The sequence below is a fragment of the Balaenoptera acutorostrata genome, chromosome 20, assembly GCF_949987535.1.
Source record: "Balaenoptera acutorostrata chromosome 20, mBalAcu1.1, whole genome shotgun sequence".
NCBI classification, from domain to species: domain Eukaryota; kingdom Metazoa; phylum Chordata; class Mammalia; order Artiodactyla; family Balaenopteridae; genus Balaenoptera; species Balaenoptera acutorostrata.
The window spans coordinates 45,200,558-45,222,494 of NC_080083.1; the positions used below are offsets into that span (position 1 = coordinate 45,200,558).

General features: G+C 56.2%; 2 protein-coding genes and 1 non-coding gene across 5 annotated transcripts; 2 read left to right on the forward strand and 1 right to left on the reverse strand.

The window, feature by feature from the left end:
• Positions 1-120: 120 nt before the first annotated feature.
• On the forward strand, positions 121-194 carry TRNAN-GUU (transfer RNA asparagine (anticodon GUU)). The gene has a single exon. It is a non-coding gene; the product is annotated as a tRNA-Asn (tRNA).
• Positions 195-3,704: 3,510 nt separating this feature from the next.
• PCGF2 (polycomb group ring finger 2) lies at positions 3,705-15,458 on the forward strand. Of its 3 annotated transcripts, none has more exons than XM_007177516.2 (10): positions 3,705-3,859; positions 10,025-10,175; positions 10,772-10,868; positions 11,173-11,228; positions 11,320-11,370; positions 11,572-11,680; positions 11,853-11,907; positions 11,995-12,093; positions 13,186-13,266; positions 13,781-15,458. In XM_007177516.2, exons 2-10 carry the CDS (start codon positions 10,064-10,066, stop codon positions 14,156-14,158), a joined length of 1,038 nt encoding a protein of 345 aa, XP_007177578.2. In that variant the 5' UTR covers positions 3,705-3,859; positions 10,025-10,063; the 3' UTR covers positions 14,159-15,458. The 3 variants fall into 3 exon arrangements, with proteins under 3 accessions (XP_007177578.2, XP_007177580.2, XP_057391313.1); XM_007177518.2 differs by having other exon boundaries at positions 11,998-12,093; XM_057535330.1 differs by lacking the exon at positions 3,705-3,859 and adding an exon at positions 4,568-4,591.
• A 223-nt stretch (positions 15,459-15,681) lies between these two features.
• On the reverse strand, positions 15,682-18,912 carry CISD3 (CDGSH iron sulfur domain 3). The gene is made up of 4 exons (XM_057535332.1): positions 18,679-18,912; positions 18,314-18,349; positions 17,625-17,744; positions 15,682-16,030 (listed from the first exon to the last, which is right to left on the reverse strand). The coding sequence occupies exons 1-4, from the start codon at positions 18,715-18,717 to the stop codon at positions 15,851-15,853; spliced, it is 375 nt and encodes a 124-aa protein (XP_057391315.1). The 5' UTR covers positions 18,718-18,912; the 3' UTR covers positions 15,682-15,850.
• Positions 18,913-21,937: the final 3,025 nt, after the last annotated feature.

The following is a 21,937-nucleotide window of genomic DNA, read 5'->3' on the forward strand; positions in this document are numbered from 1 at the left end:
CAGATCCGGACCCTTCTTTGGGTCTGACTTCTTTCGTCCGGTTATGGAATTTCCGAGTCCTGCGCTGTCGCAGGCTCACTCCCATTGACTCGGCTCACTGCGACACAAGTAGTTATCACCGTCTCTGTGGCGCAATCGGTTAGCGCGTTCGGCTGTTAACCGAAAGGTTGGTGGTTCGAGCCCACCCAGGGACGCTGTCTGCTTCTTTTCCACCCTGAAAAGGAAAAGCTAAAGGCATTATTTTCCTAACCGCTGTAAAGCCAAATTTTGTATTGAAATAGCAGGGACAACACTTTTTCTATAGCTAATCAGAGGGTCGTTGTGACTGAAAATTCGTTGTTGTTCCGTTAATGACGGGATAATGTCTCCAGCACTTCCCTCCTCCGCCTACCTCCCACCCCACCCCCAAGCTGGATTGCAGGAAAGGCAAAGACAGGTTTTTGTCTCACCATGCAATACGTATAACGTTGCATTTTTCGTAGGATTAAGAATGAATTTGCAGTGGAGGTTGAACAGTTTTCCATTGTCTGCTTCAATCAATGTTACAATCTCGAAATATTACATTTGGAAAGGAATAAAGTAGTGCGAGAGACAAAGGCAGTGGCAAATTGAGGGATGAAGAGAAAGGTGAGAAAGGGAAAACACAGCTGTGATATACGGAGCGAGACAGAAAGAGGGGACACGACAGAGAAATAGGCGGGTGAGTGGAAGGAAGACCCGGAGAAAATGGAGAGAGGGAAAAGAGAAGCAGTTAATATGAGAAGCATGAGAAAAAATAAATCAACAACAACAAAACAGGTTTTTTTCTAGAAATACAGAGACGTGGGGAAGAGGATGCGGAAATAGAAGCAGAATCTGACAAAGGACATTGTTTTGGGGAGAGAGAAGGGATAAAGAACACAGGTAAAGATAGTCATAATATCACTAGAGGAGCTGCCCTCTCCTACCATTGTCATCCTCTTCCAGGAGATCTTATCCTCGCAGTATCCCTTGGTATATGTGCTGGAAATAATTACCTGGATTCCCAAGTTCCTGCCCTCTGGAAACTTCTAGTCTATGACACACACAGTGACTCTTCTGATGAAGAGTTTGTCAGCTAGGTGACCTCCTGAAATACTACAACTAACACAATGGAGGGGAAGCTATGGCATCTCACGTCCGCCAGAGCTGCCTCCCTGGGCTGGGAGTGGGAGCCTCCACTTTTAAGAGGGGCAGCTAAGGACTCTCTCAAGCAGTTCCCTTCCACTTTTGGTGTCTCCTCAAGACTGGGCTGAAAGGAAGCCTCTCTGAAAGCCTTCCCCAGTGCTCACCCACCCTTACCTCGAGTTTACAGGGGCGGGGGTGGGGGGTGGTAAGCGGCAAACGGAAGGATACACAGTGCCCATAGAAGCTAACGGGACAGGCTGTGTAACCCTCCGGCTTGCCCGCGCCGGCCTGTGAGCACCTTGTGGGGCAAAAGCCCGGCTCATCAGCTTTATATCCCCTGTGCTTAGTGTAGTCTTTGACAATGGCACAGGACAGGTACTTCTTTGTCGGGAAACCTGGGAACTTCAGAAGTGAGAAAGGTTTGGTCAGAGGTTCTCCTGATAAAGCCAGAAAGGCCAGGGATGTGGGGACTGGAAAATGATGGAAGTGATTAAAATGAAGCTTTAGTGGGTAGTGGGGTCTTCTGTCTTGTGGTTTTGCTCGTGATTGGCGCTTAATAACTGTCTGAGGAACAAAGGAACGGATTCCCAGTGAGCACGGTCGTCCCCTTGGGCAGCACTCCAGGATTAAAGGGCCGCAGTGGGGACTCAGAGGGACGTCAGCCTTCTTCCCAGTAGCTGATATTCTCCCACCTTCATTCAAGACAGCCCCTGGGTGCCCCCTGTGGATCATGGGTGAGACCGAGACCTTCGCGAAACCCCTACAGGTTTCTCTTGCCCGGGATCTTCTAGCCCGAAAGGAGTGGCAGACCAGGAGTCCCTGCTGCACTCCCCTCCCCGCAGGGGACCGTAGAGGATGCGCTAGCCTTCCCGGGCAGAGTCCAGGATGCCGGCAACACACTTGCCCTAGGGACAGTGGGCGTGTCCCCGCCAAGAGCCCCCTTTCCGTGAAGGGCGGAGAACTCCCGGTCTCCCCGCACAAGGAAGGAAAGGAGAGCAGGTGACCGAATCCTACCCGGCCCTGCTCCCGCGGGTTCTCAGACCACCCTCTCTGGGCGGAAATCTCTCCAGCCCTTCCTCTTCTTCCCCGCCCCCACTCGGTGGGTGTGCGCCAAAGACTGAAGCTGGGGTCACTTGGCAGCCAGTGTCCTCAGGTCTTCTGGTCGCCAGCCAAAGGGTGAAAGCATTCAGCCCGGGGGCCTCAGCTTCGGGTCTGCCTGGGCTGCCAAAGAGGAGGGAAGGAGGAAGAGGAAGGCGGTCGGATGCTTGCTGAAGATTCGTTTCCTAATTTCCTAACTTGAGCCACCCACCGCCAGTGCGCTTAATGGCGCTTCTGGCCGGCTAATCGAGCTCTTTGGAGCGACTGACATAATGATCATCCCTAATAAATCCTGAATAACGAATACGCGAATCGATCGTCCTAATGAGGCGGGCCCACGGTAGTCTCCATAACGTAGTATCGATCGGCTTCCCCGGCGCCGGCCTCAGCTGCTGCTCCCAGCTTTTCCAAGATCCCTCCTAGTTTTCTCCTCCCGGCGGGAGCCACTGGGTACCGGAGCCCGGAGCGACGATCGGAGTAGGCGGGCACCAGCCGCCTTTGCGCTCGCCGGACTCCTCCCGCCGCCTGGGCGAGCGAGGCGCACCAACCTTGCAGAGGTCGGGGCGCAATCGGCGCGCGGGCGAAAAATGCGGGAATAAGTGCCCGGCAGGAAAAAAGCGCGGGCCCACTTCCGAGCCCCGGCGCCTTGTTTTCGAGTGCACTCGGGCCTCTCGCGTTAGGCCAGGTTACTGTGTCCCGGGCCCGGAGTCTGAGCTGACGTCTTCAGCTTGCCTCCCAGCCCAGGTTGCGTTCCGATCTTGACCAAGCACACCGGAGGCGCCAGCCTCCACCACAGCAAACCGAGCCCTCGCCGCGAGACGTCCCTCCAGGCCTCTGCCTCCGTCCTCCCGGCAGTTTGCTCCCCCGAAGCGCCCGGGCCGGGTCTCGGGCGCAGCGTTTCAGAGCCGCCGATCGGGCCGCCGAGAGGGCAAGGGGAGTGGGGAGGAGACGCTCGCTCTCACCCATGCAGTTATTAATTTCAAGGGAGTGTCACTTAAGTGAATGAAAATAACCCGGACTCGTGGCCAGAAGCGTCGCGTCCCCCGCCTGAGCACATTGCCCTTTGGTCGAGGCCGAGGGGTGGAGGGCTGCAGAGCGAGCCACATTTCAGCCCAGTCCTCATCTCACCATTTTTCAGGCGCTCCAGCTAGGGGCGAGGATCGCAGGGTCAGGGGGTAGGGGGGGGCGCACACATATTTTGGGGGCAGGGGTTAGTTGAGGAAGGGTGAGGCCGTGGTCTAGTTTTGGGGGGGCCCGGCACCCGGTTGGGGGCGCAGCCTTAGCCTCTCCCCCTCCTCCTCTTCCCCTCTCCGCAAACACCCTGAAGGAATGAGGTCACGTGGGTGAGTGGTGGGCGGGACCTACTCTTGTCTGGAGGAAAAAAGCCATTTTGTCTCCCCCCGCCTCTGAGCTCCGGTCCCTCCCCTCCCCCCTCCGTCCCCTCCCCTCCCCTCTCTCCCTCCCACCCCAAACCGCTTTCACAAACTCCTTTCTTACCGTAGGTTTCTCCCCTCTCGCCGCCCGAGCGAGCGACACGGCTGCGGCCCCCCTCCCCTCCCTTCCCTCCCTCCCTCCCATCCCCCCCTCCCCGAGACCCACCGGACCCCGAACCCAGGTAAGCGGACGCGGACTCCCCTCTCCCTCCTCCTCCTACCCCGTAACCATCTGGGGACTGGGACTGGGAGCCGGTACATCCTTCTTTACAAACCCCTGTGGGGGTAGGCTCCGAGCCGGGCCTTCTCGCGTCTCCGCCCCACCCCCGCCGGCCCCTGTCCTAGCTCGCCCCGTCCGTCTTTCTTTCTCCCTTTTTTCTCTCTCCTTTTCCTTTTCCTCCCTTCCAAGATGGCCGAAGTGCATTCCCCTTTTAACGATTTGGCGTCTCCCTCGACCACCACCTCTTTGTGCCGCAGCCCCCCTAGACCCTGCTCCCGAGGTAGCGAGGGGGAGGGTCCGAGGCAGCCACAAGGGCTTTGGGGCTCCGCGCTGGGGCGGATCTCTGACCCCCTAGCCCTCCCCACGAGCCAGAGTAGCTCCTGGACCTCTCCCACTACTCCTTTCGGTTTGGGGAGGGGTCGCTCTCGGTTTCTTCGTTGGGCACTGGGGCGTCGTGGACGCGCGAGGACTTGAGGCTGGGAGGAAGGGGACGAGCTTTTCGATTGCTGCGGGGCCGGGGGAGGGCGCTCTTCCCTGCCGGGACCGGTCCTCTCGGGCACCTCCCCCAGTCGGTCCCTTTCCCCCCGCCATCCCGGGACTGGGCGCCCCGCCCCCTCCCCGAACCACCTCGGCGGAGCCTCTTTCTCCGGAACACCCCTCCTTGGGCCCCGCCGAAAGTTTGGCTCTAGGGAAGGTAGGAGCGGCCACCCGGTAACTGGGGTCTCTGATCTTCTGACCCAGGTTCCTGGGGATGCCGGGGTGGAGGGGGTAGAATGGAGATGGGGAAAATTTATCGCGATATTTCCTATCGCCCGCAGATGCAGGAGGGGGCTGGCGGACTGGCCGCTCTTCCACTGGGGAGCCCGGCTGCCCCCTCCTTTCCTAGGTCCTCCTGCTTCTATTTCTGAGGGGATGGGACCCCTCGGCGAGCAGACAGACACCCCTGCCCCTCCTGCCTCCACGGGGGGCCCAGGCATGCCTCTCTCCCTCCCCCACTGCCCCCGTCTGCCCAGAATTGCTCCGGATGGCTTGAGGTGGGGAAGGAGGAGGCCTGGGGATGGTGAATTTGCCTGTAAATATTGTGGAAGCGTTGCCCCGCGCTTCCCCCTGGTCTTTGTCTCTCAGAGAGCCCCCCCCACCACCACGCTGCTCTGCCTCAGTCTCCAGGGCTCCCTGTCGCTGGGGGCGGGGGAGGTGGTCTCCTGGTTGTCTCCCACTCCGTTCTTAAGCCTCCTTCTCTGGGCCTCTTGCAGTTTGCATCTGTTCCTGAAACTCTATAATTTCTCTTCCTCCCCCTCTCCACTCTGTTCCAAGGTGCCAGTACTTGGAGAAGGAGCATAAAGGCAGCTCTGTTATAGCTTTTTGGTGGGGAGGTTTTCCCCGGGGTTTCCTGGTTTGGAGTTGGGGGTTGAGGTCTTAGAGCTGTCTTTGGAATGAGGCAGGAAACAGGCCTGAGGTGAGACTTGGGACTTGGGATCCAGAGTGTAGCTGGGTGGGGTTCAAGTTGAAGTCTTTGTGGGGGGTGCTCTCTCCTGCTTCTGGTCTTCCCTGGGAGATCTTGGTTGATGGAGCTGTTGCCATGGGAATGGAGAGAGCCTGAACAGGAAGAGGTGACATCTTCATGCAGGTTGGATGCCCACCCCACTCCTCCAGCCTCTGGCCCCCAGAGCGAGGCTGGGAGCTGCACTGCCTTTGTTGCTGGAAGACTTATGTTATAATTTACCCTCGGTAGACTGGGGATGCACAGAAGGGTGGTGTGTGTTTGCAGCTCTGGTTTCAGGCAGGGATGTCAGACTGTGTGCTCCTGGGGTGGGTGGGGGCGGCTTGTACATCTGGCAAGCGTGGGCCTGGCTCTGGTCTGGCTCTGTGTGTGTTGGGGTGTGTCTGTGTGTGTGTCTGGCCAAGTGTCTGGCCTTGTGTGTTGTGAATGTGAGAGAGAAATGGAGGGGGTGTGTCTGGCTGTGTGTGCATATGTGTGTGTGTATCTGGCAGTGTGTATCTGTGTATATTTTGGATTTTTGTCTTTGTTTGATCTTAGGAAGCTGAGAGGTGGGAAAGGGAGGGAGGGTAGAGTGAGCCTGTCTTCAGGAGACTAGAGGACTTTTTTGATGCTGCTGGTGGGAGGTGCAGATCCTCCACCCAAGGTCAAGGATCAGGGAACATTGAGAGTTTGACAGTGTCCCAGACAGACCTCCACCCCCTACTCTCCCTACACACACACAAATACACAGGCTTGCACAGCTGAACCCGAACTCCTGGGACCCAGTACAGTCTGGCTCACTGAGCTTCCACAGAGCCTGCTTCCATATCTGTATCAGGAAAGTTGGGTGAGGCCATTAGCCTCTGCCCCCTCTCCTCTTTCTACTTCAAAGCGAGAATGTGTACTGTTGGTTATGTTTTGGCCCAAATGGCTCACTGAATGGTCTTCTGTGGAACCTGGAGTCCTTCTACCTTCCGCCTGCCTGGATGGAGTCAGGCCAGGCTTATTGGTTCCTTAGATGAGTAGGAAGCCCGGCCTGGGTGCCAGTGTGGAAAGAGCACTGGAACGGGAGTCAGGCTGCGTCTAGTCCTAGAACTGCCACTGAGTGACTGCATGACCTGAGACAAGTCACTTCTTTCTGAGTTTCTTCATCTGTAAAATGAAAGGACTGGACAAGATGCTTTCTAATAAGATCCCTTCCACCTCTGCAATTCTAGATATCTGGATGTGACCTTCAGTGCCTCTTCCCAAGACTTGGAGATTTTCTAGTAAGGGAGTTGGGTGAATTTCATGTGGAGGGAAAGCAGAGCAAAGAATTCTGTAGCTGGGCATCTGAAGGAGCAGAAGGGAACCTCTGGGTTATCAGAGATTGGCTATTTCTGCAGGGGAAAAAGAAAAAAAAACTGACGCTGAGAGAAGTCTAAATTACGGGGGAGCTTCCAGAAAAAGACTGGTAAGAATGGAGAGATCGGGGGTGATCTCTATAAGTAGGGGGCTTTGAGGATGGGGAAAGACACATGCCAGGCTTGGATGGCAAGAAGGAGTTGGGGTTGGTTGCTGGGTGCTTATCAAGCTCCTTTCCTGCCACTATAGCTGAAACCCGGGGCACCAGGGGCCAGGAGCAAGGGCTGTTCCACCATGATGCCCTTGCAAAGACAGTGGTTTGGGGACAGAAGATATTGAAGGACTTGGCCCCCGGTTGGGGGAGGTATTGTGGGTGGGAGATGGTGCTCAGGTCCACTGTGGGGATGTGGTCAGTACTGACCTGTGAAAGCCCCCAGAGCTCCACAGGGCCACTTCCAAATGGCCCTTGGTCTCCCTTTTTCTGCTTCTTGGGACTTGCCTCTCCCTCTCCTTCACCCTCAGGCTCTTCCCTAAGGTGATGGGAGCTGGAGGTCCAGCCAGTTGCAGCTGGGGAGGAGCTGGGTATGAGGTGTGGGGCCTGGGAGCTCATGGGGGGAGAGAGATGGTGAGTGGGTGAGGGAACAGAGCTCCTGTTTACAGTTGTTCTTGGCACCTGCTGGCAGGGCCCTGCAGGTAACCATGGCAATCAGGTGAGGAACCAATCAGTGCTTCTCCCCACCCCCAGCCCCAGAGGTCTGAGGCCCCTGGGGATGGGGTGGGGGGGAGCAGGGAGTGTGGCAAGGGGGCTCATTTCTTAAAGGGAGAAGGAGGAACATTTCATCCAGTAAGCACCACAGCTCTTGCCTTCACCCGTGCATCCAGAACAGAGCTTGAGGGGTAGTCTTGGTCTGAGTGCTTGCAGAAGTGAGAGGGTGAGGGTCAAAGCCATTTGCTTAGGAGCTCTTGCATGTTGAGGCCACAGTTGGCCTGGAGGGAACTGCATGGGAGTTCTTAAAAGCAAGTGTCTGTTTTGAAAACACAGTGAGTATGTGAATGAGGTGGCTAAGGCAGTGTGAAGCGCCCATGTGTTTGTGTGTGTGTGTGTGTAAGTGTGTGTGAGAGACAGAGAAAAGAAGACATGAGATTTGCCAATAGCAACCAGGACCCTCATATATTATCAGACCCCAAAATGTTTTGTTTCTGGCTGTGCGCACACACACTTAGATTCGTTTGGACAAGACACACACATGGGGCAAGTAGTCACATGAAGTACCTTTGGAGGTCCAGCAGCCTGTACACATCCGATGGATACTACACACGCTCAGCGAGTCAGCCACTTGGAGTTTGTTCCCTCCTCTGGATGGTTGTAATAATATTTGGGCATCTTGCCAGGGGTTACTATGGGAACGACCAAACAGTGTAGTAGCCAGCAAGGCTTCTACATAATTATGAAGAGGGGACCCATGCAGGGAGAGCTGGCTGAGGGGAGGCGGGAACCCCTTTCCTTCCTCGGGCCATGTCTGCAGGTCTTGGCCGCTGCGTCTCCACTGGCTCTGGGCTTGCTTCTTCCTCTCTGTCTGCCCTGCAACTTGGTGTCTCTCTCACATGTGGCCTTTGTGTCTCTCCATCTCTTTCGGTCTCTGGCCAGCCTCTGTTGGCTGTTTGGGTCCTGGCCAAACTCATTCTGGGGTCTCTATAGAAACTGCTGTTTCCCAGCTGTGAATTTTGGGTCCTAGAAAACCCAATGTGTTGGCTTTAGAAATCTTTCTGGAAAGGAGAGAAGGACGTATGTTGTAAAAGAGCTGTCGGGACTTGGCCGCCCTCCCAAGCCCTGCCCCTTGGGCTTCTACTCTGGGAAAGAGGAGGGAGGTGCCATCGCTTCTGGGTGCAGGTTGGATTTCTATGCCAAGAAGTAAGCACGTCAGCCAGTCCAGACCTGGGCTTTGCCTTTCCTCCCTGGACCCTGCCAGGGCCTGGCTGGGCACTCGGTGGGCTGTGGGGAGAACTTTCTGCATAGCTTTGGCAGGCATCTCTGAGAGCCTGTGGTCTGTCACTGGGCAGCTTGTGGCCAGGTTGCAGACAGGCTACGGTGGGTGGGTAGCAGTGCCCACGTGGGGAGATTCCTGCGCGTGCCTGGGAGGGGCAACGTGCAGCAGGCTCTTTGTCGGGGCACATGGCGGCCTTCCTGTGGAAGGGGCAGTAGCAGTCTTTTTGCCCAGACTTTGCAGTTAACCTGCAGAGTCCAGGGCTGGGCCAGGGGGCGGGCTGGAGCTGTGTGTTCCCAACTTTGGGCACATAAGGACCATCCTCAGTATTTCCTGCTTGAGCACCAGGCCTACAACCTGCATGGTCAGCATATGGTGCATTTCCAGGGAGCTGCTCCGGGGCTGGGGCTGGACGCAGCAGTGCAAGGACAAGTTATGGGGTGCCCCCTTCAGCCTTAGGGCGGTCGTGCCTCCAGTGTTTCCAGGGAACGCTTCCTGGAGAAGGAGTAAGGAGTGATGGGATGGAAGGAGGGTAGGATGGAGTAGAAAGACCCAGTCAGGAGTCTAAGTTTCCTCATAGTTCCTAGTGAGTTCACTTGAGTGAATATGGATTGGGATCAGGGAGAATTTTGTGTGTGTGTGTGTGTGTGTGTGTGTGTGTGTGTGTGTGTGTGTGTGTGATTTATTTATTTATTTATTTATGTATTTATTTTTGGCTGTGTTGGGTCTTCGTTGCTGCACGTGGGCTTTCTCTAGTTGTGGTGAGCTAGGGCTACTCTTCGTTGTGGTGTGCGGGCTTCTCATTGCGGTGGCTTCTCTTGTTGTGGAGCACGGGCTCTAGGCGTGCGGGCTCAGTAGTTGTGGCACACGGGCTTAGTTGCTCCGCGGCATGTGGGATCTTCCAGGACCAGGGCTCGAACCCGTGTCTCCTGCATTAGGCAGGCGGATTCTTAACCACTGCACCATCAGGGAAGCCCAGGGAGAATTTTTAAATCTCTGTTCTCTTCCATTTTCCTGCCTCCCCACATCCTCTGGAGAGTTGAGTAGTACTTCCTGTGGTCTAACCTCAGTCTTTCTGCTGTCCTGAGATAGAACCTGACCTTGTTGCTCAAGGTCATGAAATCTCCAGAACCCCTGACACCCAGGGAACACTCACAGGGAGTCAGAAAGAACCATCCCCACACGTGCACCCTGTCCGGCCTTAAAGGGAAAGGAAGGGCCTTGGGCCCAGGAGCGATGTCGCTTGTGGGGCAGGTGGAGTAGAGTGTGGGAGGGGCTCTTGGCTCTGTGGGTTCCTGATTCCATGTTTATTTCCCAGGGTGACGCTCCCCAGTCCCCTGCCCCCCACCCCGGCATCATGCATCGGACCACACGGATTAAAATCACCGAGCTGAACCCTCACCTCATGTGTGCCCTCTGCGGGGGGTACTTCATCGACGCCACTACCATCGTGGAGTGCTTGCATTCCTGTGAGTTGGGTCGAGGGGCTGCTCCTCGGGTGGGTGGCCTCTGCCCTGAAGAGCAAACATGTCCATGTGTCTGGTGAGGGTCCCAGGTCCCTGAGAGGCTGCCTGGGAGGGGATACTGGAGGGTTCAGCTCAGAAGTTCATTTGGGGAACTTTTACCTGAAATCTCAGTTCTCTCCTTGAATCTCTGTGGCTGAAATTGCACTCCCTGAAGATGCAGGTGCCCCGGTGTGCACCACGGGCTTGTGGCTGGGGGTCAAGGACCCTGGGAGGTGTCTTAATAGGTTGGCTATTGTTTTGTACTCCGTCCGGGGGGCTTGGGACTTGGGGCTCACCTTCTGCATGGTACATGACACTGGCTCCACACAAACACACACACACACACACAATCTATCCTCCCCCAAGGATGGATGATAAGGGGCAGTTGCCATCTGTGCAAGACAGGACTGTGTTGGGTCTTTGAACTGGCCTGAGCTGCGGGAACAAGGTGGAGAAGAGGGGATACCTGAACCCGAGCAGGGGGCATGGGGGTTGGTCCTGGGTGATGAAGGGGACTCTGACTCTTCCTCTTCCCTCCACACCACCCCCACCCCCCCAAGTCTGCAAAACCTGCATTGTGCGCTACCTGGAGACCAACAAGTACTGCCCCATGTGCGACGTACAGGTGCACAAAACCCGGCCGCTGCTGAGCATCAGGTGGGCCCAGCACCTCCTCCTGTCCCCGCCCATCCTCTGGGGCAGCTGCCCTCTGTCCCCCAGCCCTCCTTGCTTCCTGAAGCCAGGGTGGCAGGTGGAGGAGAAGCACCAGGCATGGACCGAATCCCCTTCCTTCCCTCAGGGATGTATCCAGCTGAGAAATTCTAGAGAGGTAGAGACAAGGCCTCTAGGGACCCCCATGCCTGGGCCCTGGATCTCGGGAAGGGAGGTGGGAAGAGGGGGCCCCAGGCTGGAGAGTCAGGGTGAGGTGCTTGCCGACAGGTCCCTGTGTGCTTTTTTCCAGATCTGACAAAACCCTTCAAGACATCGTCTACAAATTGGTCCCTGGGCTTTTTAAAGGTACCTACACCCTTTGTCCTCCCGCCCCCTCCCCCCCTCCCCCACTGCCCAGGCTGTTGCTCCCCGCCTCAGCCTGCTCCCTCTCTTCTAGATGAGATGAAACGGAGGCGGGATTTCTATGCAGCCTACCCCCTGACAGAAGGTGAGTGTGTCCACGTGTGTGTGCGCGTGGCGCTGCCCCAGGTGTAAGGGCCAGAGGCATGGAGGGCCGGTGGGCACCACACACGGCCTCCCCAGCCCAGGCGTGGCTGGGCTCACCGCACTGAGCTCTGAGATCCCTGGGTCCTTGGTGGGGCTCCTGTTCCCCCCCAGGCCAACGCCTCAGAGCTCTCTCCTTCTGCAGTTCCCAACGGCTCCAACGAGGACCGTGGTGAGGTCCTGGAGCAGGAGAAGGGGGCTCTGAGCGACGACGAGATTGTCAGCCTCTCCATCGAGTTCTACGAAGGCGTCAGGCAAGTCTGGCCCATGCCTGGTCCTTTTGGGGTCCTAGGCCGGGTCCCTTCTCCCATGCCGTCCCCATTCCCCTGGGAGGAAAGGGTGCTTCCGGGAGGGCCTTCCAGATGTGTGCAGTTAGATCCTGCCTGCTCCAGGCTCTCCCTTGCTTCATTCCTTCTCCTTCTGCAGGGACCGGGAAGAGAAGAAGGGCCCCCTGGAAAATGGGGATGGTGACAAGGAGAAAGTGAGTGCTGGGGCCTGCCCAGGAGCGGTGTGTGGGCTGGGAGAGAGTGCCAGGGTGGACCCCAGCCCTTGGGTGCCTCTCCCGCAGCAGACAGGGGTGCGCTTCCTGCGATGCCCAGCAGCCATGACTGTCATGCATCTCGCCAAGTTTCTCCGCAACAAGATGGATGTGCCCAGCAAGTACAAGGTGAGTCCCTGGGCCCTTTTGAAAAACGTGTCCGTGTGTGGATGCATCTGACAATCTGTGCATCTCAGCCATTGTTCAGGGCTGGCTGGGCGTCACCAAGGGCCTGCACGGTTGTGTAATTGAGCCCGTGTAGAAGGGTAATTGAAAACTAGATTGGGGTGGGGCAGTCTGCGTCTGCTGAAGCCAGTGTGCAGAGGTGCATGAGACCAAGATGGTGTGTGTGTGTGTGTGTGTGTGTGTGTACATGTTTGCACGTTTAGAACTATGGCAGAGGTGTGTGTGTAAAAATGCAGGGCCTTATCTGGTGCCAGCTGGCTGTGGGAATCCTAGTCTGAAATTGCTAAGGAGCTTTAGGACATTGCTTCTCAAATTTGAATATGTATATGATCCCCTAGAGATCTTGTTAAAATGCAGATGCAGGTTCCTTTTTTTTGGGGGGGGGGCCGTGCCTAGAGGCATGCAGGAATCTTAGTTCCCTGACCAGGGCCCCCTGGCACCCCCTGCAGTGGAAGCGCGGAGTCCTGACCACTGGACCGCCAGGGAAGTCCCAAAATGCAGATTCTGATTGAGTAGATTTTGCATTTCTGGCAGGCTCCCAGGTGCTTCCGGTGCTGCTGGTCTGTGGACTATTGAGGCTCTAGGACAGTGGATCCCAAGCTTTGCCACATGTCAGAATTACGTGAGGGGTTGCCTATTGAGATTAAAACTCAATTCATGTCATACCAGTTAAAACAATCTCTGGGAGTGAGATCCAAGCATTGGTGTGATTCCACTGTGCAGCCTGGGTGAGAGTCATTGCTCCACAAGTTCCTTCTCACCTGGGCCTTTTCTTTGCCTGTTAGCTCCTCTGGAGAACATGCCAGAGATAGAAGGGGACCCAGACCGCTGTGTGGATTGCTGGGGCTGGGGCTGTTGATGATGTGGGTATCTTCTTTGGATCCCTTCCCACCTGCTGGTCAGGAGTTATGTTGGAACAACTCTGATAGGGAAGTCGAATCCATCATGAAATGCCAGAGTAATGACGGACCACCTGCTTGGAGCCTCTTTGCCGAACAGCTGGAGGCTTGAGCTGTCCTCCCTTTCCTCCTCCAGGTTGAGGTTCTCTATGAGGACGAGCCGCTGAAGGAATACTATACCCTCATGGACATTGCCTACATCTACCCCTGGCGGCGGGTGAGTGGGTGGGGTGGTGCCAGTAAGGGGACAGGGCCGAAAGGGGACACTGGGCCATCACGTGGGCCACCCTGCTGTAATCACTGACAGCTTATCCCTCGTCTCATGAGCCGGACGTGTCCAGGGTGGCCTGCCCCACACCAGGTCCGCCTCCGGACGCTCTCTCACTGTTGACTTTCCACACTCAGAAGGAGAAAAGCATCCTTGGGCAGATCACGTGCCCAGTTCGGGCGTGGAGGAGTAAACTTTGCCTTCTGCTCTTCGGCCTCCCTCTCTCCTTTTTCTGTCTCGGGTCTTACGTGTGCTCCCTTCCTCTCTGGGTCTCTGTGTGCCCCTGTCTCTCCGGCCTTGCTTGGTCAGTCCCACGTTGCGTGTCTCCTCCTCTCTACCCAGTCTTTCTCCTCTCCAAGGCCTGGACCTTCCCTTCTCCCTGTTTGGGTGCCGTGGGGTGAAGGTGGGTGGCTGCCCCGTGAGCCTCTTTCTCCTGACGCCCTCCCCTCCCCTCTCCCTGCAGAATGGCCCTCTCCCCCTCAAGTATCGCGTCCAGCCAGCCTGCAAGCGGCTCACCTTGCCCACAGCGCCCACCCCCTCCGAGGGCACCAATACCAGCGGGGCGTCTGAGTGTGAGTCAGTCAGCGACAAGGCTCCCAGCCCTGCCACCCTGCCGGCCACCTCCTCCTCCCTGCCCAGCCCAGCCACCCCCTCCCATGGCTCTCCCAGCTCCCATGGCCCCTCGGCCCCCCACCCGACCTCCCCCACTCCCCCCGCGACAGCCGGTGGGGCCACCACAGCTGCCAACGGGGGCACCTCGAACTGCCTGCAGACACCACCTTCCACCAGCAGGGGGCGCAAGATGACTGTCAACGGAGCTCCCGTGCCCCCCTTAACTTGAGGAAAGGGACCCTCTCCCTCCTCTTCCAGCAATGCCTCTCCACCCCTCCACTTTTTCTGGGCCCCCTTTTCCACCTCTTCTACTTTCCCCAGCTCCCCCCACCTTAGGGGTCGGGGATGGGTTTTATAAATAAATCTATATATATATGTACATAGGAGAAACCAAATATACATACTTATTTTCTATGGACCAACCAGATTAATTTAAATGCCACAGGAAACAAACTTGATGTGTGTGTGTATGTGTGGGGGATGGGGTGCTCATTTTTAGGCGGTCTTGTGTAATTTGCTCTGCTCTTTTTGGGGGTGCCTAGAGGTGGATTGGTGGGGCCACTTGAGGCTCGGTGAAGCCCTGCCCCATCCTCCTTCTGTTTCCCAAGGCATATGCGGTGCTGGAGGGGCCCCCACCAACCCCCAAAGCTTTAGGCACGACTCGAGCTGGCTGTGTATGAGGTCCACCCTGTTTCTCTCCCCATCTTGGCTGCTGTCCTGCCCTGACCCTGACCAGTACCCTCCCCCCCACCATTGTTGAATGTCCAGAGAATTGCTAAGACAGTGCCTTTTACAAATGCAGCCTATCCCCTGGTTCTGAGGAGCAAGTGGGCAGTGGAGAGGGCATCTCCCTTACTTCCTCCTCTTGCAGTAGAGACTTTGTGTAATAGATAGTTCTGCCTTTTTTTCCCCCCTGTGTGTGTGGCCTTTGCATCATTTATCTCGTGGAAAAGAAGATTGAGGCCACAGAAGGCCTCAGCCCTTGAACTTCCACTGTGGTGTCAGCATTGTGAACCGCTTCACCTCCTTCTTCCACGGCCCCCACCCAGGAGCCCGCACTAGCAAGGCGGATGGGGAAGTCTCACTTGGGGGCCTGTAGTGGAGAGGTGGAAGGGGGGGTTGACCTCAGATAAGCACAGACCCCAGATTTTGCCAAAGGCAAACAGTCCTCCAGTGCCCTCCCCACCCGTAGCTGAGGCCAAGTCAGGAAAGAGCAACAGGCATCTAAAAGCACAAGAAGACAGAACCTGTGAGATCTGACCTCAGCTCCATCCCAAGAAGTCAAGTGGTCTGCCCCCCTGAGGGGCAGACCCCAACAGACCCCTGCCCACCAGTTTTTCCTCCAATGTACATAGGTCAGATCGGGATGAGGGGAGGAGGCAAGACTATCACAACCTATGTGTTTGGGGTCAGGTGTCCCCCAGTGGGTTTGTCTGTGTTCGCACCTTGTCCTGTGTCTGAGGTGCTGTGGCTGTATCCTCCTCCTGGGACATCTGTATCTCCTGGCTTTGTAATAAATGCTGCATACTCTCCAGAGCCTGTAGTTCTTTGGGATAGAGGGGACAGGGAAAGGGTGGGTGGGTGCCCTGGCCTCCTCCTCTTGTCTCTGGGCTCAGCCTGCCTATATGGAATGAACCTGAACTGCCCCCTCCCTGTGGCCAGTCAGGTGTCCCCAGCCCATGTTAAGATCCTGAAGAGGGACCGACCGGTCATGTCCCTCACACCAGTGACCACAAGAACGCTGCTCTGGGCCGGCACGCCTATTTAATGCCATCTTTGCCAGCAGGCATTGGGGCAGGGGCCAGTTCCAGCTGCCCCAGATTGGAGACCTCGGGTTACGGGAGCAAGTCCTTCACAAGCCAGCTACGGGTACTGGGGTCCCTGGGGTGATCCCTTCTTGGGCCGGTCAGCAGCCGCCCCCTCAGAGTGGGGAGCCCACTTCTGCCTTCTGCACCCGCTCACTCCTGTGGGTGCCATCGCAATATGGGGGCTTCTGGGTGGCCTTGCAGGTACAGAGCGCCACCACACGGGTCTCCTTGGCCTTGAACTTGAGTGGGGATAGGCCAGTGCGTTTGAAGAAGTGGGAGCCATCACAGAAGGGCTGGTGAGGGAAAGAAAGAAAGTTAGAGACCCAACCCCACCTGCTGAGGCGGGGCAGGGCTGGGAGGAGCAGCACACAGGGGTCAGGGCCCAGACTCCTAAGTGATGCTGCCTGGGTTCACTACCACACCTTTCTCATCTGTAATGTGACAGTAAAAAGAGTAGCGTCATCCCAAGAAAATAAAATACATAATGGTTATGCACTTTGCCAGTAGAAAGTGTTCAGTAAGTATGAGTCTTTACAGGAGTAGTTTCTGGAGTCCCCAGAGGACCAGGACACAAGAACAGAATTTTCAAGGCGAAACGGGCCCTTAGGTATCAGCAATGTTTACGCTGATAGGTGTTTGTTTTTTTTTTTTAATGGCTCTGAGTCTCCATTGGTTCATGAAATTCATTTCCTTCTCCATATTCTTGGGGTAAAAACTTCTCTGGGTGGGCTTTAAGACTGGGGTATCAATTTTGTTTGGCTCCAGGAAATAACTGGGAAGGGGGGAAGGGGACGTCCCACAGCAAACTGGCTGCCTGGTGTGAGCATCTATGCCCTTCCATCCTGGAAGGTGTTCCTGGGTAATGGAAACAGGCCCAGAGAGGTGGTTAGCTAGTTAGTTAGTGGCAGAGCTGGACCCAAGGCCTCTTGGCCTTGGAGTCAGGGTGGGATAGGAGAATGGATGAGAGACGTGTGCAGATAAAAATCAGCATCCTGTCCCAGAGGGCAAGAGGCAGAGAGGCAGAGAGGGCCCTCCTGTGCTAGGCCTCAGCAGTGGGCTGCACAGCGCCACCCTCATGAGGACCTGCTCAAAGTCCACAGCAAATCAGTGGCAAAGCGGGACTCGGGGCCCTGGGCTGCTGACACCACACCATGCCGCTCGGAGGAACACAGTTCAGAGCCAGCTCAAGAAAGAAAGGAAAAAAAAAGAAAAAAAAAAGAAAAAAAAAAAGAAAAAGAAAAAAGAAGGAAAAAAAAAAAAAGAAAAGAAAGAAAGGGACCCCGGAGGCTAAGAATATGGGGCAGGTTCCTGCTGGATGAAAGGCTCCTAGGTCAGAAGAGAGAAGGAGTTGGGAGCAGGCAGCCAGGCTGACAAGACAGCAAGAAGCCAGGAAAGTCACAGAAACTGAGAAAGGGAGGGTTTTCAGGAGCAGATGCCAGGAAGGGGCACACGGGGCCAGAGAGGCTGTGCAAAGTCTTCCCAGTGTTGGGGTCTGAGGCCTGGGAACCTCTGACCCAGATGCTTCCTAGAAGGAGGAAGGAGAGAGGGGAGAGAGAGGCAGGCAAGCTGCTCAGGGCAGAGCCCAGAGCCTCTGAGAAGGAGGGAGCACCGGGAGAGGAGGACAGAACCCTGGCTCCACCCGACTGGCCCCGGGACTGGGTTTCTGTCTCTCTGGCTGCATCTTGAAGGGGGGATGCAGAGGACGGTGAGCTCAGGGCTGTGGGTGGCGCTGGCCTGAGAGTATCCCTCCCCCCCAGTTTCCCTTGTTGTCCCTCAGGTATGTGTGGGAAAAAGAGGAACGTCTCGGGTGGGAGTTCCTGGGCAACAGGTAGCGTCCCCAACCACAGGTGTCATGTATCAACGGGAAGGGGGACACAGGTCTCTCACCTGCTTCTTGCTGTGGCCACACACACACCACCTGTAGGTTTTCCCAGCCACCAGCTCCACCCTGATGGGTGTTTTTAGGGCCACCACGGACTTGGCTGGGGTTTGGGGGAACCATCGGGCCTGTGGCAGAGAAGATGAGGGAGTGAGGGTCAGCTCATACCCTGGAAGCACTTTCTTGCCTGTGGCCTTGTCCAATTTCCCAAGAGCCTTGGCTGGTGATAGGCTTCCTCTGCAGGAGGCTGATCTGATGCCACCCTGCAAGGACATTCCCCCCCAGGACACCATAAGGCCCCTGAGCTCCAGATAGAGAAGAGATTTCAAGGCCATGCAAGCACATAGGTTTCGGGGTCCAGGCCTTCCTTTCAAACCCTGGCTCTCACCTGGGTGCAAGGGAGGGGAGGCCCAGGATCCTGCCAGCCTAGGCGGGACTAACTGCACCTAGGGCTGGGTTTATCAGGCGCCGCTGTTCTCAGGGCAGAAGCCTGCTCCCTGCCCTGTGCCCTCTGGTCACTCTATCTCCCCTGAGCCATCGGGAAGGTAGCTATAGACAAGGCAGTCGCAGGCTGAAACCTACAACGCAGGGCTGACCCATTCTGGTTCCCTCCTCTGGTCTCTACCTTTGGGGTCTCTGGGCCTGGGGGACTAGGGCAGAGAGAAGTGGAAACGGGGCATTGGGGGGTAGTACTTACCAGCCAGGAGGTGATGTCCCGTCTCTGGTTCAGCTTCTGCAAGGCAAGCAGGCATCGCAAGACGGTGGTTTGGAAACAGAAAAATAAAGTCAATGGAAAGCGGAAGACTTCCAGAGGGAAGTCATCTGGGAGGGAAGAGACGACAGGGCTTAGTAAGCGCGTGGGAGAAATACGAGGGTAAGAATAAGGGGTCCCAAGAGAGGAACGGGAGTTGCTGGGGGAGGTGCTGGCACCCAGCGGGTGCTCAGGGAGGGCTGCAAAGGACCAGGCGACGTAGGGGCTTGAGGGACGCTCAGCCGAGGGGCGGGCGGGGCGGGCTCGGGAGGGGAGTGGGGGGGCCGGCCGGCGGGGCCGCGGCTGCTCACCAGGGCCGCCGGCCTCAGGAGCGCCCCCGCGCCGCCCATGCCGGCCCCGCTGCCGCCGCCGCGCCGGCTCCGCCTCGCGCCCCGGTCACCTTCCCGCTTCCCCGCCTCCCGCCGGCCCGGCCCCGCCTCGGCCCGGAAGACGCTGCGGGGTTCGCGCGGTGCGGGCCGCGGGCCTGCGCAAGCCGACCAGCCCCAGCCGCCGGAAGTCGGGCCGAGGAGCCGACCCCGCAGCCGCCTAGGGGGCCGCGGGGTGTGGAGGGCTCTCCGGCGCCCCCTTTGGTTCCCGCGTGTCTGCGAATGACCCGCGCGGAGCATCGCCGCTCATTTCCTTGCCTGCGCCTCCCGGGCCCCCCACTTGCGAGCGGGGACCCTGACCGGAACCGTTTTCTCTTGCGGAGCCTTAGCGCAGTGCTTCTAGAAGCGCGGTGCGGACACATCTCGTCGCCTAGGGAGCTTGTTTTTTTTATCGGATTCGCGCCTGGCCCAGGCCTACACATTACATTCTTATGGGTGGGGCACAGGTATCTGCGTTTTCAATATGCAGGGTATTTCGGGTATGTTGTGCATTTTGATCTGTGAACTACTATTCCAAGTGCTTAAAGAAATGTTCATTGACCATCCCCCCCACCCCCGATCCCTTCCCAAGGCTCCCACGGATGGCACTCCCCCTCCCTTTCCCTTCAGTAAAGCCAGACAAAGCAGGGTCTCTTTGGATTTTTTTTTTTTTTTTTGTAAAACATTCTTTTATTAAAAGAACAAGTGCTGTTTACGAACTGCCCTTCGTACAAATAACATCCGTTATACAAAGATACAAGATCCGGGTTATGCACAATTCCAGGCTTGGAGGTGGCAGGGGAGGGGCATTGCCTTTTGGGTTGAGGATATAAAGGAGGCTTTAGAAAGAATGAAAAAGGAGCCCCTGGGTTTACAAACTGTAGCTTCCCCTCCCTGCTCCCCTAGGAAGGGTCTGCTACATTGAGACAGGCTGGGGCGGAAAGGGGGGGGGGGACAGGCGGGGAGCCAGGGTTTGGGTCTCCAGTCCCACCACCTAAGTCCCAAGTTGGGCTGAAGGACGTGACCAAAGGGCAATGAAGGCACCCCCTCAGTCCCCAACTTTTCAGTAGATCAAGTCAAAGTGGTTGGGAGCCAGACACACTTTTAATCTGGTTTGATATGACCGGAGGGAGCCAGGGTACTATGCCCCACTTTCCTGCAAATTCCCAATTGAAGTGACCTTAATCCCTCCAGGCACCTCTCCCCAGGAAATAAACTGGGATAAAGGAGAACTGGAAGCAAGCTGCCTACCCTTAACTCTGGCCCACCACACACCAAGGAAGATGCTGGAAGCTGGCACAGGGAGCCTGTGCCTTTGAAAACTTGTCTGCATTTCCAGTTTGGGAAAGGGCCGTGTGGAGAAGGTGACCCTTTCTCAGAGCTGGCTCTTTCTCTTTCCCAGGCTCTGGCTCCCTTCCTAGGAGTACTTCCCTAGAACTCAGGACAGGAGTGGGCAGGGGTGCTCTCATCGGCCTCAAGGGAAGGGCGCCTGGAGGCAGCAATAGACCTAGGAGTCTGAGGGGAAAAACTCATAAACAAATCGGAAAAACTTAGAGAAGAAAAAGCAACCTTTAAAGTGTCATTGTCTCTGGAGAGGATCCATCAGCTCTGAGCTAAGACAGTGCTTCACAGATACCCCCCACCCCGGCACAGCCCTGCACTCACACCACGCGTCACACACACAGGGACAGACGGACAGCCACAAGGAGGCAGTGCAGTGGGACAGGAGAGCCGAGGACCGGGAGGCCAAGGTCCTGAGGGCTGGTCCTGGCTCTGCCCCTGAGCCCCTGCCCCTCCTAGGCTTGGAGCTATCACCTGTGAAGCAAGGAGCTGGCTCAAAAGACACCTAAAGACAGGTCCCTTCCAGCTCTGACATTCGCGCACTAGTTGTGACCTCAAGGCCAGACAGCGGCTCTGCATGCACACTGCAATCACACCTATGAGCTGAGGGGGATGACATACTAAGCGCCACTCTGCATTTTCAAACTCCACTTCCGTCCTGCAAACCACATCCTTCCCCTCCCCTAGACAGAGCCATATATAAATCTGCATCCCTTTCTACTCCCCATCCAAATTCATCCTAGAAAAAGGGACTGAGGCTGGGAGCAGGGGTGTGTGTGTGTGGGGGGGGTGTCTCGGTAGCCATACCCCTTGCACTGGGACCCCACTCCGTCCTGAAGTGCTCCAGACCTTTCCTATTATGAAGCTCCCTCGAAAGAGGAAATGCACCACCGCTCTCATGTCCCCCTGCCCCAAATTGAGGCACAGCACCAATCCATACCCAGCCTGGGTCCCTTCTTCAAGTCTAACCTGCCTACCTGCCACTGCACCCCAGCCTGGGGAAAGTCAGAAAACAGAGACTCTTGGAGATGAGAACCCCAGACTCTCGGGTGCTGGAGGGAAGGGGAGGTCTTGGTTCCAGTGCACTAAGTCATTTGGACCTCTCACTCTCTGCCACAGCGGCCTTGGGGTGGATTGACTTCCCTCACTGTCCAGAACAGAAGCTGACTTTGGCTGTAAGTGGGCCGGCCTTGGGCAAGGGTGTGGGTGTGAATGAGCAACTCTTCTAAGAATCTCTGAAGGTTATTTTTCTTTTCAGTGGTTTGGGGGCAGGGAGTTAGACAGCTTAATAGATGAAGATGAATAAAATGCTGAATTCTATCATTTCTTTCTAACTGATATTTAGCATTAATAAAAAGTGAGTATTTCTGAGGTCATCACAACTGCCGCCCCCCTCCCCCCCAAGCCCTTGCAAGTGCCTAAGAAATTGCCTCTGAAGGATTCCCACCCACCCCCTCCATTATCAGCTCCCTAACATCTTACAAAGTCTTATCAACAGGAATATTAATATTATTTTCAGTATCAGAAAAAAACCAGTTGAGCAGCACAGGCAAAAATATATCTGCACTACGTTTCTGTCATTGCCAAAAATATACACATCTTCTTTTTTTTATTTAAAAAACAAAACAAAACCAACAACAACAAAAACCCAAACAGAAACACACACACACACACAAATCCACACATGCAAAGAGACTGACTAGACGTGGTCATCAGGGAAGCTGGCCACGCTCCTCCTGGCTCCGACCCCAGTGCACCCGACACAGACACAGGCTTCAACCTCGCCCCTCTCCTGGCTGTCCCACCGGCCCTCAACCTTGGCCACCAGAGGCTCTGGGCAGGTGGGGACTCTTTAAGGTGAGAA

What these genes read in the sequence shown, in the direction of transcription:
- PCGF2 (XM_007177516.2), top strand. Translation starts at nt 10,064, where the DNA reads ATGCATCGGACCACACGGATTAAAATCACCGAGCTGAACCCTCACCTC. An exon ending in AGCCTACCCCCTGACAGAAG is followed by an intron (nt 11,371 to 11,571) that starts GTGAGTGTGTCC and finishes CTCCTTCTGCAG; the next exon opens with TTCCCAACGGCTCCAACGAG. An exon ending in GAGTTCTACGAAGGCGTCAG is followed by an intron (nt 11,681 to 11,852) that starts GCAAGTCTGGCC and finishes CTCCTTCTGCAG; the next exon opens with GGACCGGGAAGAGAAGAAGG.
- CISD3 (XM_057535332.1), bottom strand. Translation starts at nt 18,717, where the DNA reads ATGGGCGGCGCGGGGGCGCTCCTGAGGCCGGCGGCCCTG. An exon ending in TCCTGAGGCCGGCGGCCCTG is followed by an intron (nt 18,350 to 18,678) that starts GTGAGCAGCCGC and finishes CTTGCCTTGCAG; the next exon opens with AAGCTGAACCAGAGACGGGA. An exon ending in GTGGCCACAGCAAGAAGCAG is followed by an intron (nt 16,031 to 17,624) that starts GTGAGAGACCTG and finishes TTCCCTCACCAG; the next exon opens with CCCTTCTGTGATGGCTCCCA.